The sequence below is a fragment of the Saccopteryx bilineata genome, chromosome 1 (genome assembly GCF_036850765.1).
Source record: "Saccopteryx bilineata isolate mSacBil1 chromosome 1, mSacBil1_pri_phased_curated, whole genome shotgun sequence".
Taxonomy (NCBI): Eukaryota; Metazoa; Chordata; class Mammalia; order Chiroptera; family Emballonuridae; genus Saccopteryx; species Saccopteryx bilineata.
The window spans coordinates 122,415,696-122,433,755 of record NC_089490.1 but is presented as its reverse complement, the minus strand read 5'-3'; the positions used below and the strand labels follow the sequence as shown (position 1 = coordinate 122,433,755).

Here is an 18,060-nt window from a genome sequence, read left to right as displayed (position 1 = left end):
CTGCACGCCAGGCCGACGCTCTACCACTGAGCCAACCAGCCAGGGCCGAAAATGGCTTTTAAAATGGTTAATTTTATGTTATGTGAATTTCACTTCAATACAAAATTTCTTAATTAAAAAAAAGTGGGCCCTGCCCTGGCCCTGCCCTGGCCAGGGTTAAATTAGATTAAACACAATGGGACAAAATATGCTTTTACATTGCTTATTTTTTGTTAAGATTATATGTATTCTGAAACTCAATTACTCATTTAGTTTTTCTCTTTGGATAGATTCTGTATAGATGACCCATCCAACTTGTTGTGCTTTTTTGTTATGTTTTGTTTTTGAACTCAGTGAGAGGAAGGGAGGTAGAGACAGACTTCCATATAAGCCCTGATTGGGATCCACCCAGCAAGCATTCTAGGGAGTGATGCTCTACCCATCTGGGATGTTGCTCCATTGCTCAGTAAACGAGCTCCTCTTAGTGCTCAAGGTGGAGGACATGGAGCTATCCTTAGCACCCGGGGCAAACTTGCTCCAATTGAGCCATGGCTGCAGGAGGAAGAGAGGTGGGGGGGGGGGTGGAGAAGCAGATGGGTGCTTCTCCTGTGTGCCCTGAGTGAGAATTAAACCTGGGACATCCACACTGATGCTCTACCACTGAGCCAACCAGTCAGGGCCCACTTTTTTTTTTTTTTTGTATTTTTCTGAAGCTAGAAACTGGGAATGACAGTCAGACAGACTCCTGCATGCGCCCCACCGGGATCCACCGGGCACGCCCACCAGGGGTGACACTCTGCCCACCAGGGGGTGATGCTCTGCCCCTCTGGGGCATCGCTCTGTTATAATTGGTAGAAATTCTGTCCCAAATTTATCCCTAAGCAAAGTAAAGCACAAAGAGACTCAGTAACTTCCCCAAGGTCATGCAACTGGTAAGAGGCAGAACTGAAAATCAAGTTCATGCAGGCCATCTGTAGGCTTTTGCCACTAAGATATACATACTCCCTAGCACCAGCAACCTACATTTGTTCCTCTGTACCTGACATTGGGCTGAGTGTTTTACATACATCATCTAAAGTGTTAACATGAATCCATATCCATATTCAGTTCTACCTCAGCCAGCCTGACCAACATTACTCGCTATATCCCCTGCTGTCCTTTACATCCCCATGACCATTCTTATAACTGGCCATCTAATCCCTTCCTCATTTTCATTCATTCCTCTCAAACGCCTTCCCATCTGGCAACCATCAATCTGTTTTCTGTATTTATCAGTTGGTTTAAGTAAGTTTTGTTTATTTATTCATTAGTTTTTTTTTATATTCTACATGTAAGTAAAATCATATGAATTTGTTTTTCTCAGTCTGACTTATTTCACTTAGCATGTACCCTCTAGGTTTAGCCACACTGTCACAAATGGCAAGATTTCATTTTGTTCATGTGGTGTATCACATGAATTGATTTTAGATACTGAACCTGCCTTACATATGGAAATAAATGCCATTTGATTATGGTGTATGATCTTTTTAATGTATTGCTGAATTTGGTTTGCTAATATTTTGTTGAAGATTTTTGCATCTATGTCCATCAGGAATATTGGTATATAACTTTCTTTTTTTGTGGTGGCTTTGTCTTATTTTAGTATCAGGGTAATGCTGGCTATATAAAATGAGCTTGGGATCCTTTCATCCTCTTAAATATTTTTGGAATAGTTTCAGCAGAATTGGTATTAATTCTTCTTTGATTGTTTGGTAAAATTCACCTGTGAAGCCATCTGGTCCTGGGATTTTGTTTGTTGGGAATGTTTTGATTACTGACTTGATTTTATTAGCAGTTATTGGTTTGTTCAGATTTCCGGTTTCTTCCAGATTCAACCTTGGAAGATTGTATGTTTCTAGAAATTTATCATTGTTTCTAGGTTGGCCAATTTGTTGACATATAATTGTTAGTAGTATTTTCTTATAATTATTTGTATTTCTATGATATCAGTTGTCACTTCTACTGTTTTTCTTTCTGATTTTATTTATTTAAGATTTTTCTTTCTTGATGAGTCTGGTTAAAAAGCTATTAATTTTGTTTATCTTTCAAAGAACCAGCTGTTTGTTTCACTGATCTTTCTTATTTTTTTTTACTCTATTTCATTTAATTCCACTCTGATTTTTATTATTTCCCTCCTTCTACTCACTTTGGAACTTTTCTTTTTCTAGTTTCTTTAGGTATAAAGTTAGATTGTTTATTGAATTTTGTCTTGTTTCTTAAGTAGGCCTGTATTGCATGAATTTCCCTCTTAGAACCTCTTTGGCTGTGTCCACTAGTTTTGAGGTTGGTGTGTTTTTATTTTCATTTGTCTCAAGGTATCTTTTGGTTTCTTCCATGATTCATTGTTAACCCATTCATTCATTGTTAGTAGCATGTTACTTAGCCTCCAAGTGTTTGTGTGTTTTTCAGTTTTCTTCTTGAGATTGATTTCTACTTTCACACCATGTGTTCAGAGAAGAAGCCTGATATGATTTCAATCTCCTTAAAGTTACGAAAGTTGTTTTGTGGCCTAATATGTAGTCTACCATTCTATGTACACTTAAAAATGTATATTATGCTACTTTGGGGTTAAATGTCCTAAAATATCAATTAAGTTTATCTCCTGTAATGTGGATCTTTGAGGACTTTCTGAAGAAAGTCCACAGCATGAATTGAGAAAGACCACTTGTGTGTAAAAGCCACTAGAAAAGTTTCAGACAGGGTGCACAAGTGGACAAATGGGGTCTCAGGGAATCACTAGGGCATGTTAAGTGGTGTTAGAAAAGATAATGAAGAACTCAATATGGAATCCCTCTGTGCCTGTCAGCTGGGTGGGGCATAGGGCTCAACAAAAGGACAATGACATCTTCCAGCATTTCTGTCCCTGTAGAGAGTTTCCCTGATCCCTGCTCCTCCAGCCCTCACCCTGAAGTTAGTCAACTTATCTTCTCCCTATATGTCCCTGGCACTTTCTAGCTGCTGCCCCAGTGCTGGACCTCCAAGCAAGTAAGTTTGTGAGCAAGTGAGTCTGTGCATGGGCCCTTTAAGAGAAATGTTGGGGACTCCAGCAGTCCTTTGTCTCACTCAAGCATAACCCTTGCTGTTTTTCACAGCCAGATGCTATGGGGATTTCTTCACAGCAATCAAACCATGAGCTGGGAGCCCAGTGTGAGCTGGGACCCCTCACTCTTCAGGATGTACCTCCACAGCCAAGATGTCATCCCTCCTGTTTCTTAACCACCACACATGGGTATGAAACTTGTCTCTTCTGCATCTCCACCCTTCCTACCACTCTCAGTGTGGCTTCTTCTTTACACCTCTAGTTATAAGAATTCTGTTCAGCTACTCTTCCAATGATTCTCAATAATGATTGTTTGGTAATTTAGTTGTCATTTTGATGTGGTTGTGGGAGAAAATGAGACAAGCATTTAACTACTCTGTCATCTTGACCAGAAATAACCATTGATTAATAACAAATGGTAGCACTATTTGGGAGAAAGACTTTGAGTAAAAATTATTCATGTTTCTAGCAGAAGAAGTTAAATAGAAATATAAACAAAAGTCTCACAAAGTCAAGGCTAAATAACAGCTTTACAAAAAGTCAGTCTCTTGGTCTACTGTATTTCTAATTTCTGGAAAATGCTTTTACAAATGGTCAGGCAACTGAGCATCTGAGATCTAATTGTATCATGTCTAACAAATGGATTCAATGTTCTCTGTTTAGAAGAGCAGATGGTGTTGTCTGAAGACTATGAGAAACCCCTGAAGAAAGATGTGACAGTCTGAGGGACAGATTAAAACTAGTGTTTAAAAAATATATGCCTTCATGAATTAGCAAAGACTTTACAAACCAGATCTAAATAAGATTTTCACCATTCTTTAAACAATGCCAAAGTAATTTTCTGGTTTTAAAAAGGGGGGGAATGACAAAAATTTAAGAAGTTAAATAAAAAACAATTGGTGAGAAAGAATTCAGTGTGCTGAAACATCAAGAAAACAGGCTTTAGAATCTAATGAACAAAGTAAACTGAGAAATGGAATAGAGGCAGAGGTGGGGTCACAGGGAGCCACAAGGACAGCTGTCAGAGAGAAGGGGGATGAAGGGATAGGATCAGAGAAGGTGAAAGGATTGTGAAATTATATATATAACCCAGAGATACAGATAACAGGAAAGCAAATCCCAGAGAGAAGGGAGGGAGGGAGTAAGGGAGAAGGGGACACGGGTGTGGGGGATGAGGGTGTTATGTTGAATGGGACACTTGAATCCATGTTAACACAATAAATTAAAATTAATAAATTTAAAAAAAGAAAACTAGTTTAGATACTTTTTCTATTAAAAATTTCTTTAAAATACAGGAAAGTGAAAAGACTAATACAATAAGGTTCTATGTATCTACTGTACAGTTTTAATAAATGCTAATATTTTGTCATACTAGCCTAACACTTTTAAGAGAAATAAAGCTTTACAGAGACAGTTGAAGGTCTCTATGCTCTTATTCCCAGTCCAATTCTTCTCCCTTTCTCCCCAGAAGCAAACATTATTATGAGTTTTCAAGTGCATTATATATATACTATATATTTATGTAGTATAAAAAAGAGTACTATATATAGTGTAATATTAAAATATAGACTGGATTGTACATTTCAGATGACTCATATCTCAGCTATCCTTTAAGATATTTTTTTCATTGCTTTTAATCTGATAAATTTTAGAGAAAAAATTTAGAGTTAGTTCACATGTCTAAAAACCTGTAGCTGTTTCTTCTTGGAAAATAATAAGAATAGAAGTCATATTTAGAACAAAGACTTTATTATAGTGAATTCTGAAAGCTGTTTTATAAATTCTGAGAAGACAGTGAGAATGGAAAGGAATTTTAATGGTAGTGATGTGATCAAAAATGCTACCAAGAAGATCACATTTTATAAATTTCAAATTAGAAATAAAACAAATCCAAAATAGATTTCCAAGATGAACCCATGTACTTACTATAAGAGATAATGGTGGTTCACTGAACTGCTACCACACATGCTATGCTGCTCTCTGGGAATAATTTACACAGCTTCAGAAATCACATTAACTCTTCAAACCAGCAGGGTACTCTTTAGTAAATTATTATCTGATGTACTAAATGTTTTTAGCACCTAAATTATTCTCCAGTATCCGCTATCCCCTGGGATTAAGTTATGGCCTCCATAAACCATATACTTTTCTGATTACTTAAGAGTCCCTATGACTCTCAAATGTGCTCAACTTATTCACAGAGGTAATTTAAACCAGCTAGAAAATCCCACTAAACAAATGAAATTCACTCTGATGCCACTATGTTCATATACTTAAAGACAACAGAGTAGAAAAGGTCAATCTGATATATGCAAACTTATTAAAGATAGAATCTATTGACTGTATAGTCCATCTAAAAGGCCATTATGATTGGCAAGCAAAACCAATTAAGTAAAGAATGTTCCACTTATTGGTTTTATGTGGTCAGAGCTTTAGTAAGTTATAAACGCTCCATAAGCCTGGCTCTGTGTCTGACCTCCTGGGGTCATTAGCGGTCCCTTGGTAATTTTATCAGAAAAAGGAGTATCAATCACAATATTCCAGCCATATTCTAATTTACAGAATTATAGTCTACCTTCCCCAAATTTCCTCAGATTAAGTGATGTGTTTGTTCTAAGAGAACCACCCCCATCTTCTAATGTGTTCCTCCTAACCACAAGCCTCTCTCTGAAGGCCAAAATAATCTGTCTTTGGCCCAACCCAGTAACACAGAAACTTTGATGGGGTCACAGAAGCCTTTTCTCCCACCACACACTTAACAAAATAATTTTAATCCTTTTTTAGCAAGAGATGTATTTCCGTTGGCAGGATCAACTAAACAGGACGTGGCAGATAGTTATTTCTAATCACTGAACTTCACTACAGACCACTTCAGAAGAGGTAGAGAGAAAGAACAAATTGTGAGCTTTCAATCCTGTTGGAAGAATAGGAAATAAATTAACCTTTCTGTTATTCCCCTGGAAAAAAACATTGGTATTCCTGGTTCAGAAACAGAAGATGGAAAGCACCAAACAATTCTATTACTTTAGCCAGTTCAAAAATATGTTTACCTTTTCCTCAGAACAACTAGGGGAGATAATCTTTAAAGGGTGTAAACTAAATAGAGTGTCTGGGCAGGTAAGATAACCGAATGGGGTGGTCTACCAGTCTTCAGTATAACTTGGGATGCAAACCCACAAACTAGATGATTTTTAAAATAATCATCATTCTTACAATTTTGTCAATAGGAAACTAAATTATAGGGTATTTGTTTGATTCCATTTGAAAAATTAGTTGATTCAGTAGAAAAAAAATGAATTACTATGATTTGGCATCATATAGGTTTTAATAAGCATCACGTGGTTGTTAACAGGTTGACCGAGTTTTAGTCTTCATATGCTTGTTTTCGTATCATGTGTAGATAGCTCAAGCTAGCTACAAACTCTAGGGAGAGATTTCTTTGGCAATAAGGGTTAGAGCCATCATTATCATGGAAAATAATAAATGACCATAGCTCAGAGAACATTTGTGTCCTTTCTATACATTTAAACTACAGCCTAGTTGACTATAAAACATAAATACATTTAGTTAACACATAAGTACATATTGAGGCTTCAAAATAATCATCTTTCTCTTTTTAAGCAATAATGACACTTATTAGCACCTTTGAATATAATTTCATAAAAGTTAATTTTTTTATTTATAAAGCTGTTTGCAGGTGTATTATTAATCCATCACTATATATATATATATATATATATATATATATATATATATATTTTGTATTTTTCTGAAGCTGGAAACGGGGAGAGACAGTCAGACAGACTCCCGCATGTGCCCGACCAAGATCCACCCAGCACGCCCACCAGGGGCGACGCTTTGCCCACCAGGGGGCAATGCTCTGCCCCTCCGGGGTGTCGCTCTGCCGCGACCAGAGCCACTCTAGCGCCTGAGGCAGAGGCCAAGGAGCCATCCCCAGCACCCGGGCCATCTTTGCTCCAATGGAGCCTTGGCTTCAGGAGGGGAAGAGAGAGACAGAGAGGAAGGGGGGGGGTGGAGAAGCAAATGGGCGCTTCTCCTATGTGCCCTGGCTGGGAATCGAACCCGGGTCCCCCGCACACCAGGCCGATGCTCTACCGCTGAGCCAACCGGCCAGGGCCCAAGATACATTTTTTAAAATAAAATCAGACAGCATTTATTTTCAAAATTTATATATGCTGGCAGAATACTCAAATTCTATGTCAAAGTAATTTTGTTAATGTAATTTTTTGGTATTAGGTTATATACCTCTTAAAGATATTCGCAAAGTTAAAAAAAAATTTTAACACCAAAGTCCAGGTATTTTCCATTAATACTTTTTACTATCTCTTTGTGGATTATAACTATATAACCCAAGGTGATGTTTGGTAATTTTTTCTCCATTTGGAACAGGAGGTAATTGTGGGCTTATTGCTACCATAGCATGCTGTGACTACAGAGGATGAGAGTATTACGTAAGAAGGAAACTCCTAAAACTGAGAAAAGTCAGAAAAATATTACAGAGACTTCGACCACTTGTGAATTTTGGCAACAAAAGTCTAAAAAATTATCCAGAGTACTAAAGAACTCAAGAAATGTATTTTATTTTAAAGTATTTAGGTATTTTACTGTAGAAATACAGTTATAATCATTCATTCATTCAATGTTTATTGACCACCTACTTGATGTCAGGTAAGGTGCTAGGTGGTGAGGATCCGAGGATAAAAAGGATGGGTCTCTACTCCAGGCTTGTCAGGGAAGACAGACACACACGAGAGTTGTCCGTGGTGATTAAGATTGAGTGTGGAAGATGAGCTTTTCCTGGGAATGAGGGTTATTCAGGAGAAACATCAATCTGGCCTGCTTTGTAGGAAGACTCCTGGCATGTTAAAGAACAAGAAAAAGCAAAAGGTACTGGCCTCAGGCTTCCTCCTGACTGGACATCAGAATCTGCCAGCAGAGACCCTGTGGTCTCCACCTTAGAAGGTCCCCGCTTGCATAAAGAGTGCCCACAGACCAACAGGGGCCTATGGGACACTCCACAACAGTGGGGTGTAGTGGGACTTCCTGCCCACTGCATTGTTTGTTTCTTCTTTCTCATAATTAAAACTTCTCCTAATCTTACAAGGCAATAATATTTGCAAATGGACAACACCTGGTCTTCCAAAATGATGAATTTTTCCAGGCTTCTGGGGAGAGATTTGTTCAAGCCAAAAGAAATCCAACACAGCCCCAGAAAGGAACCTGAGCCTTTCATAATATGAATACAGGGGCACAAGAGTTAAATGTATATTAAGCACAGAGAAACCATGAATATTTTGCCTCTGTGTGTATGCATGTGTATGTGTGTGTGTGTATAACCATAGAATTCTAAGTTTGTAGGGTGTGCTTTATATCTATATCATATGTTATCCAGATACCAGTTGTATATTATAAGCTGCATATGCAATACCATATGGACGCCATAAAATATCACATGTGTTTGCAGGATAATTTTACATTTAGAGCCCGATTAAAATGTCTTATATTCTATACCTATCTTTTCTGTGTGTACATGGATTTGTTTAACAAATTGCTATCGTTATCAAATTCAGATATAAATCAAAGTTAAAATCTCTTTTACTTAAATCTAATAAAGAACACTATGGAAGCGTGCATCCAGTTTGTTTCCCTTCACTAGATCTTTCTGCCGTGCAGCACTTAACACTGTGCAGCTGTCAATACCCACTCATCTGCTATCGGGCAGCTTTTTCCTTTCACTCACTGTGACATTTTTAAAGTGGCAAAAAAAAGCTTAAAACAGCATATTTGTCACTTTTTTCTTTCTAGTGACCTTTTAAGCAGTGGGGAAAATTACTCTATATGTAGTAAACCCTTTAATCATTACACATACATTTCACAACAGTGCTTATATAGGGGTATCATTTATTAAATTTTAGAAATTTACAATGTATGTGCTATGGTTCATTTAATTATTCAAAACATTTAAACACAAGGAAACCTCATAGCTTTTAGCTATGGCAAACATGCAATGCAACTTATATTTATATTTTATATTAAGAAGAATTTCAGAAATAATTTGTACACACCCTCAGTTTCCAGCTTTTAAGTTCCAACGAATAGCTGTATGAAATAGTTTTCTTCGGGAAATACGAAAAGGTATGCGGATAGTAAGGCAGCACAGGGAAGGTTTTGAGAAGGAAGATGTAAGGTTGAGTCTCAACCCCACTTTGAATCAGCTGTGTGACTTTGAGGGAGTCACTACGTACCTCTGATTTGCACTTTGTAGCTCATCAGATGCAAAACAGAATACTGGTAGCCACTTCATTACAGCTGATTGTGAGGACCAAAATGGCAAAAACTTGTAATTATGCTCTGAAATCTATCAAAATGAAAGTGTTATGACTTTTAGTTCAAAAATAAATATTCTCTTTTTTCTAGAAGTGGTGGAGAAATTCAAAATTCTTATAACACACCAGAAAGAAATCAGATGTTTAAAACAAGCTAAAATATCGACATTAGCAATACATTTTTAAAACTTGGTGTCGCTTCTTAAAATAGAAACAGAAGTACTACTGCACCTGCTAAAAATGGCATTAAAAATTATTTAAGAATTTTGGGTTGCCCCTGTAGTCTCACTTTTATTCTTATCACTGTAATTGACGTATCTTTAGAAGTGACCAGGTCTTTGTCCTCCCACTCTTTCTACTATGGGGCCTCCCATAATGAAAAGTGAATTGACTTTACACCCTAGGACAAAATATCTACTTCACCACCTTGGAATTAGTCACCAAGATTGACTTAGCTTCTCAAAGTATCAGCTTCCTTGTCTTTTCAAAAGAGAACATAATATCTATGACATAAAGTTCTTTTGTGGGTCATAACTTGTGTATATTCAGGGCCTGCTACATAGACTGTTGATAATTGGTATTCATCACTGTTGTTCTGGCAAGAAATCACCTACCATACTTTGCTCAAACAGCAGTGGGAAGGACTTATTGATTCTGCAGTTCAGCAATAATCCAGCCGGGAATGAAGATCCAGGTGTCCTGTAATGCCAATGGCTGAGGCCAGCCAGGTCCACATTCAATTCAAGCAGACAATAGAAAAACTGTGGAGCTGAAAATGTTGGACCATTACCGTTTAATAGAGTCTCACAATGGGTGGACATGCAAACAAGCAGGGAAAACCTCTTCTCAGGCAAAACAAACAGCAAAAAATGACCCCTCAAAATGGTGGGCAGGCAACCTACAATCTGCCCCGCACCCCAACACAAGCACCCATAGCCTTACACAGGCCACACACACGGCGAACCCATGCACCCATGCACCAATCAGGCAAAGTGCTTGCAGCTAGTAACCCCATGAGCAAGCCTAACACAGCTGCCCCACAGTCCTTGAAATACAGTAAGTAATATTCCACATTTCAGTCAACAAAAGACCACATGTACTACGGTAGTCCCATAAAATTACAACAGAGCTGAAAAATTTCAATCACCTAGCTACATTGTGACATGTAGCTATTGTTACATTACATTGTGACATCAGGATGCCAAGCCATCTTGACAGCTAGCCGTCCTGACAGCTAGCAGTTCTGACGTCCAGCTGTTCTGAAGTTATAGTGAAATGTGGTGTAAACAAACCAACTGTACTTGCAGTCATATAAAAATATAGCACATACAATTATGTACAGCACATAACACTTGATAATGCTAATAAACCACTATGTTACAGGTTCATGTACTTACTATACTGTTTTTATTATTTTAGACTGTACTCTTTCAAATTATATAAAAAAAAGTTTGCTGTAAGACAGTATGCCATGCCAGCCGCAGCCTCATTCATCCCGTGATTACTGCGTCTCTCAGTGGCACCATTTCCACTTGCGCTTGATGTACTCTCGTGTTTTTTTGTGCAGTAACATGCTTATATACAGGCTTGCAGCCTAGGAGCAGCAGGCTATCCTGCATGGCTATAGTATGTAGTAGGCTATAACCATCTAGTGTTTTGTAAGTGTACCCTATGATGTTTAAACAACAATGAAATCACTTAAGGATGCATTTATCAGAACATAACCCCAGGTTAAATGGTGCATGACTGTAGCGCATGGTGTGGGCACGGTAGGCAAAATGTACCTTCCAAGGAGAAAGGTGGTGGTAAGGAGCTTTCAATTGCCCACATTTGGCTTGCAGGTCAACCAGCAGTCACGTCCTCTCGATGACCTTCCCCAGCAATCCTGGTGTCTTTCTTCCTTCCCCACCAGTCTTCACGTATAGACAGGGACGTGCCTGGTGAGAGTTGTTATTTGTTGACACCTCAATGTTTTTCTCTGAAGCATCTATTCGAGTGTCACCCAGATGTGCAGCCTCTGTGCTGGGCCCAGATTAGACAGCTAAAATGGCTCACCCAAAGCAGACACCCAGGGAAATCCGAGCACCTTCATATCCAGAGGTGCATTCTGGTACTCCCCTCACTCATTCACAGCAGCTAGATTTTGTTCAGTGTAGCATGTGCATAAAAAGAGGCTCACTGGCCCTGGCCGGTTGGCTCAGCGGTGGAGCGTCGGCCTGGCGTGTGGGGGACCCAGGTTCAATTCCCGGCCAGGGCACATAGGAGAGGTGCCCATTTGCTTCTCCACCCCCCCTTCCTCTCTGTCTCTTTCTTCCCCTCCCGCAGCCAAGGCTCCATTGGAGCAAGGATGGCCCGGGCGCTGGGGATGGCTCCCTGGCCTCTGCCCCAGGCGCTAGAGTGGCTCTGGTCGCGGCAGAGCATCGCCCCCTGGTGGGCAGAGCGTCGCTCCTGGTGGGCGTGCCAGGTGGATCCCAGTCGGGCGCATGCGGGAGTCTGTCTGACTGTCTCTCCCCGTTTACAGCTTCAGAAAAATACAAAAAAAAAAAGAGGCTCACTCATTCTTCTCGCAGTCTGCTGCCCCCACTAGGCCGAGCTTGAGGAAGAGTCACAATAGCTACAGAAGCACTTAAGCTGACAAATACCTGAGCTTCAGTTTCTGGGCCAAAAAGAGTTAAGGGCTTTGTTGGCTTCAGAGTCACTTAGATGCTTCAGAAGTCAGGCAAGTCTGCTGACTCAACACATTTTGCTTTAAAAAGAAAAGATGACAACCGAAGTTGAATGCCAACAGAGATTTTCAGGGAATGATAAAACAAAAGAGAAAACAGGAGAAGGGAATATATAGTAATAGTAATGATTCCTAATTCAAACAATCTGACAGCACTTCTAGCTATTCTGTATTTTCTCACTGTCCTCTGAGTTAAGTATTATTTTGGCCATTTTACAAGCAGCAAAATTAGAATGGCCAGATAAACAAGCTAGTTCCAGGACATTCAGAGAAAACAGAAATTAATCCTGGTCCTCCGATATCTTCTCTCAATCATTCTGATCTAGGTACACGTTGTCCATTTTGTACCATGAAAATAACAACTCAAATACCCTTTGAACCACGGCTATGCTGTCTTTTATGCATATGAACCTCTTTTAAAATCATTGAAAATATTTTAAACATCCATTTAATTTGACTTCTAGTATGTTTTTTTTAATCAATGTAAACTACAAATGATCCCATATGCTATTTTTTCCTTATATTTTTTTCTCTTTTTCCTTTTAGAAAGCAGTTTTATTGAGATTATAATAAGCATAAAATAAACACAGGAAGTATATAATGTAGTGTTTTCGTAAATGTATAAACTCACTAAACTATTGCCACATTCAAGGTAGTCAACCTTTGCCTAATCTCTGGTGGTTCAGTGGATAAAGCATTGACCTGGAACTCTGAGGTAGCCAGTTCAAAACCCTGGGCTTGACAAGGCTCCATTGGAGCAAAGATGGCCCGGGCGCTGGGGATGGCTCCTTGGCCTCTGCCCCAGGCGCTAGAGTGGCTCTGGTCGCGGCAGAGCGACGCCCCGGAGGGGCAGAGCATCGCCCCCTGGTGGGCAGAGCGTCGCCCCTGGTGGGTGTGCCGGGTGGATCCCGGTCGGGCGCATGCGGGAGTCTGTCTGACTGTCTCTCCCCGTTTCCAGCTTCAGAAAAATACAAAAAAAAATTAAAAAAATAAAAAAAAAAAAACCTGGGCTTGTCTGGTCAAGGCACATATGAGAGTTGATGCTTCCTGCTCCTCCCCCTTCTCTCTCTGTCTTCTCTCTAAAATTAATAAATAAAATCTTTAAAAAAATAGTCAACCTTCTATCACCTCCAAAACTTCCACATATCTTTTAAAATCTCTGTCATATACCTGTCCCACCTATCCCTAACCCCAGAGAACAACTGACCTGCTCTGTCAATATAGATAACTTTTCATTTTCAAAGTTTTTTTAAAATGGACTCATGCAATATATACTCTGTGTCTGACCTCTTTTACTTAGCATGGTAATTTTGAGATGTATCTGTGTTAACCTGACCTGTGGTAACAACAGTGAATAAAGCTAGACCTGGAATGCTGAGGATGCCAGTTCAAAACCCTGGACTTGCCTGGTCAAGGCACATATGGGAGTTGATGCTCCCTGCTCCTCCCCCTTCCCTTCTCTCTCTCTCTCTCTCTCTCTCCTTTCCCTCTAAAAATGAATAAAATATAAAAAAATAAGATATGTCCATGCTGTTGTACATATCAATATTTTTTCCATTTTATTATTGAGTAGGATTCCATATGCCACAATTTGTTTATTCATTCACTTATTGAAGAATAGGCTTTTTTCTAGTTTGGGGTTATCACAAATAAATCTGCTATGAACATTCATGTAAAAATCTTTATAATAGACATATTATTTCTTTTCTCTTAGTCAGTGGTCAGCAAACTCATTAGTCAACAGAGCCAAATATCAACAGTACAATGATTGAAGTTTCTTTTGAGAGCCAAATTTTTTAAACTTAAACTATATGATATATAGGTAGGTACATTCCTTATCAAGGTAGCACCCGCATGTGGTATTTTGTAGAAGAGCCACACTCAAGGGGCCAAAGAGCTGCATGTGGCTCACGAGCTGCAGTTTGCCAACCAGGGTTTAGGTTAATACCTTAAAATAGAATAGTTGAGTCATATATAAGAGTACGCTTAAATTTGTAAGTAACTGCCAAACTTCTGCAAAGTGGCTGTATCACTTTATATGGCCAAAAGCATAGTTTGAGAATTTCGGATCCTCCAAATCCTGGTCAACAATTGGTTAAACTTTTATATTTGAGTCATTCTAATAGGTGTGTTGTGGTATAACATTATGGTTCTAATTTGCATTTCCATAATAAATAAGCACCTGTTCATGTGTTTTTTGCTATCCATATAGCTTCTATGGTGAAGTCTGTTTAAATCTGTTGCCCAACAGTCCAATTAAAAAATGGGGAGAGGACCGCCTGACCAGGCAGTGGCACATCGGACTGGGATGGGGAGGACCCAGGTTCGAGACCCCGAGGTCACCAGCTTGAGCACAGGCTCATCTGGTTTGAGCAAAAGCTCACCAGCTTGGACCCAAGGTTGCTGGCTTGAGCAAGGGATTACTTGGTCTGATGAAGGCCCATGGTCAAGGCACATATGAGAAAGCAATCAATGAACAACTAAGGTGTCGAAACGAAAAACTGATGATTGATGCTTCTCATCTCCCTCTGTTCCTGTCTGTCTGTCCCTATCTATCCCTCTCTCTGACTCTTTCTCTGTGTCTCTGTAAAAAAAAAAATGAGGAGAGGACATGAACAGACACTTCTCCCAAGAGGACATACAAATGGCCAACAGGTATATGAAAAGATGCTCATCTTCACTAGCTATTAGAGAAATGCAAATCAAAACTACAATGAGATACCACCTCACACCTGTTAGATTGCTATTATCAACAAGAAAGGTAATAAGTGTTGGAGAGGATGTGGGGAAAAAGGAACCTCTATTCACTGCTAGTGGGAATGCAAATTAGTATAACTATTATGGAAGAAAGTATGGTGGTTTCTCAAAAAATTAAGAATAGAACTACCTTATGAGCCAGCAATCCCTCTACTGGATATCTACCAAAAAAACTTGAAAACATTGGCACATAAAGACACATGCATCCCTATGTTCATCACAGCATTATTCACAGTGGCCAAGACATGGAAACAACCGAAGTGTCCCTTGATAGAGGATTGGATAAAGAAAATGTGGTACATATATACTATGGAATAGTACTCAGCCATAAGAAATTATGAGCTCTTTCAGGAAGATGCTGCTGCTGTTTAGTGACCTGCGTCGCTCCCGCTCCTGCTCCTGACTCATCGCCGTTAGCTCTCGCCGAGGAACAAGTCGGTCAGGAAGCTGCGCCGCAGCCATGGCTTTTAAAGATACCGGAAAGACACCCGTGGAACCGGAGGTGGCGATTCACCGAATTAGAATCACTCTAACCAGCCGCAACGTCAAGTCTCTGGAGAAGGTGTGTGCTGACTTCATCAGAGGTGCAAAGGAAAAGAATCTCAAAGTGAAAGGACCCATGTGCATGCTTACCAAGACTCTGAGAATCACCACAAGAAAAATTCCCTGCGGGGAGGGTTCCAAGACTTGGGATCGGTTTCAGATGAGGATCCACAAACGTCTCATTGACCTGTACAGCCCTTCTGAGATTGTTAAACAGATTACTTCCATCAGTATTGAGCCGGGAGTTGAGGTTGAAGTCACCATTGCAGATGCTTAAATCAGCCTTTTTAATAAATTGATTATCAGTTGTTAAAAAAAAAAAGAAAGAAATTATGACATAGTATCATTTATGACAACATGGATGGACCTTGAGAACATTATACGGAGTGAAATAAGTAAATCAGAAAAAGCTAAGAACTATATGATTTCACAGATAGGTGGCATACAAAATTGACACTCGCAGACAAAGATAAAAGTGAAATGGTTGTCAAGGGTAGGGGGTTGTGGGGAAAGGAAGTAGAGGGGATGGAAGTAAAGAGGGACAAATATATGGTGACAAAAATTATTTGACTTTGAGTGATGGGTACACAACATAGTCAACAGTTCAAATGCTATACAAATGTTTACCTGAAACCTATGTATTATTATTGATCAATGTCACCTCATTAAATTTCATTTTCTAAATAAAAAATATTTTTAATGGACTTGTTTTCATATTATTGAGTTTTGAGAGTTTCTTGGTATATTAAGGATATAATCCTTTAGCAGATGTACACTTTGAAAGTATTTTCTCCCAGTCTTTAGCTTGTCTTTTCATATATTTATCAGTATCTTTTGGAGAAGAAAGGTTTTAAATTTTAATAAGGTCTAATTTACCAATATATTATTTTATAGATCATAGTTTTGGTGTTATATCTAAGAAATCCTTGTGTAGCCTAAGGTCACAGATGTTTTTAGTTGTTTTCTCTTTAGGTTTCACATTTAGGTCTATGATTTATTTTTAGATTTTTATTTCATTTTTGTATACAATGGTAGGTTTAATGTTTGTTTTGTTTTGTTTTACATATAGATATCCATTTATTACAGGTTTTTTGAAAAGACTATTCTTTCTCCACTAAATTGTCTTGATGCCTTTATCAAAAATAAGTTATTCAGCCTGACCAGGCAGTGGTGCAGTGGATAGACCATAGGACTAACATTAGATTCTAAGGACCTGGGTGTGAAACGCCAAGGTCACCAGCTTGAGTGCAGGCTCATCTGGCTTGAGTGAGGGCTCACCAGCTGGAGTGCTGGGTCACCAGCTTGAGCATGGGATCATAGGCATGACCTATGGTTGTGGGCTTGAGCCCAAGGCCTCTGGCTAAAAGCCCAAGGTCACTGGATTGAAGTTAAGGTCACTGGCCTGAGTAAGCTGTCACTGACTCAGCTGGTGCCCCCTGGTCAAGGGACATATGAAAAACGAATCAATGTACAACTATGGTGCCACAACAAGTTGATGTTTCGCATCTATCTCCCTTCCCATCTGTCGGTTTCTCTCTCTCTCTCTCTCTCTCTCTCTCTAAAGTAAAGAAACAAATAAGTCGTCCATATATATGTAGGTCTAGTTCTATATTTTTCATCAATCTATTTGTCTGTTCTTATGCCATTACCATAGCTGTTGATTACCATATCTTTATAATAAGTCTTGAAATCAGGGATATTATTTTTTTTTTTTCTATTTTTCTGAAGCTGGAAACGGGGAGAGACAGTCAGATAGACTCCCGCATGTGCCCGACCGGGATCCACCCAGCACGCCCACCAGGGGGCGATGCTCTGCCCCTCCGGGGTGTTGCTCTGCCGCGACCAGAGCCACTCTAGCGCCTGGGGCAGAGGCCGAGGAGCCATCCCCAGCGCCCGGACCATCTTTGCTCCAATGGAGCCTCGCTGCAGGAGGGGAAGAGAGAGACAGAGAGGAAGGAGGGGGGGGTGGAGAAGCAAACGGGCGCTTCTCCTATGGGCCCTGGCCGGGAATCGAACCTGGGTCCCCCGCACGCCAGGCCAACGCTCTACCGCTGAGCCAACCGGCCAGGGCCGAAATCAGGGATATTAGCCTTTTAATTTAGTTCTTAATTTTTAAAATCATTTTGGCTTTCTAAGTCTTTGGCATTTTTATGTGAATTTTAGATTCAGTTTATTAATATCTTACATATACATAAACACACACACACACCTGCTAAGATTTTAATCAGATTTTTATTGACAATATAAATGAATTTGGAGAGAACTGATAATTGGATGTCTATATACATGTAACACTCAAAAACTAAAATTTAAGATAATGCAAATATGAAATAATTCAAATTAGGGGAGGTAGAGGAGAGTAGAGAGTGAATAGATGGTGATGGAGGGAGACTTGGGGTGGTGAACACATAATGCAATATACAGATGATGTTTTATAGAATTGTACACCTCAAACCTATATAATTTTATTAACCAATGTCACCTCAATAAATTCAATAACATTTAAAAAAATAAGTCTAATATTCAACTATTTCATACCTAAAACTATACCTAAGCAGAAGAAATATGTGTAACATTTGTATCATATGTTTTTTTTTTGTTTTTTTTTTAATAAATTTTTATTAATGGTA

General features: G+C 39.2%; 1 protein-coding gene across 1 annotated transcript; it reads left to right on the top strand.

The window, feature by feature from the left end:
* Nucleotides 1-15,257: 15,257 nt before the first annotated feature.
* LOC136320080 (small ribosomal subunit protein uS10-like) lies at nt 15,258-15,742 on the top strand. Its single transcript, XM_066253227.1, has one exon. The coding sequence runs from the start codon at nt 15,348-15,350 to the stop codon at nt 15,705-15,707; it is 360 nt and encodes a 119-aa protein (XP_066109324.1). The 5' UTR covers nt 15,258-15,347; the 3' UTR covers nt 15,708-15,742.
* Nucleotides 15,743-18,060: the final 2,318 nt, after the last annotated feature.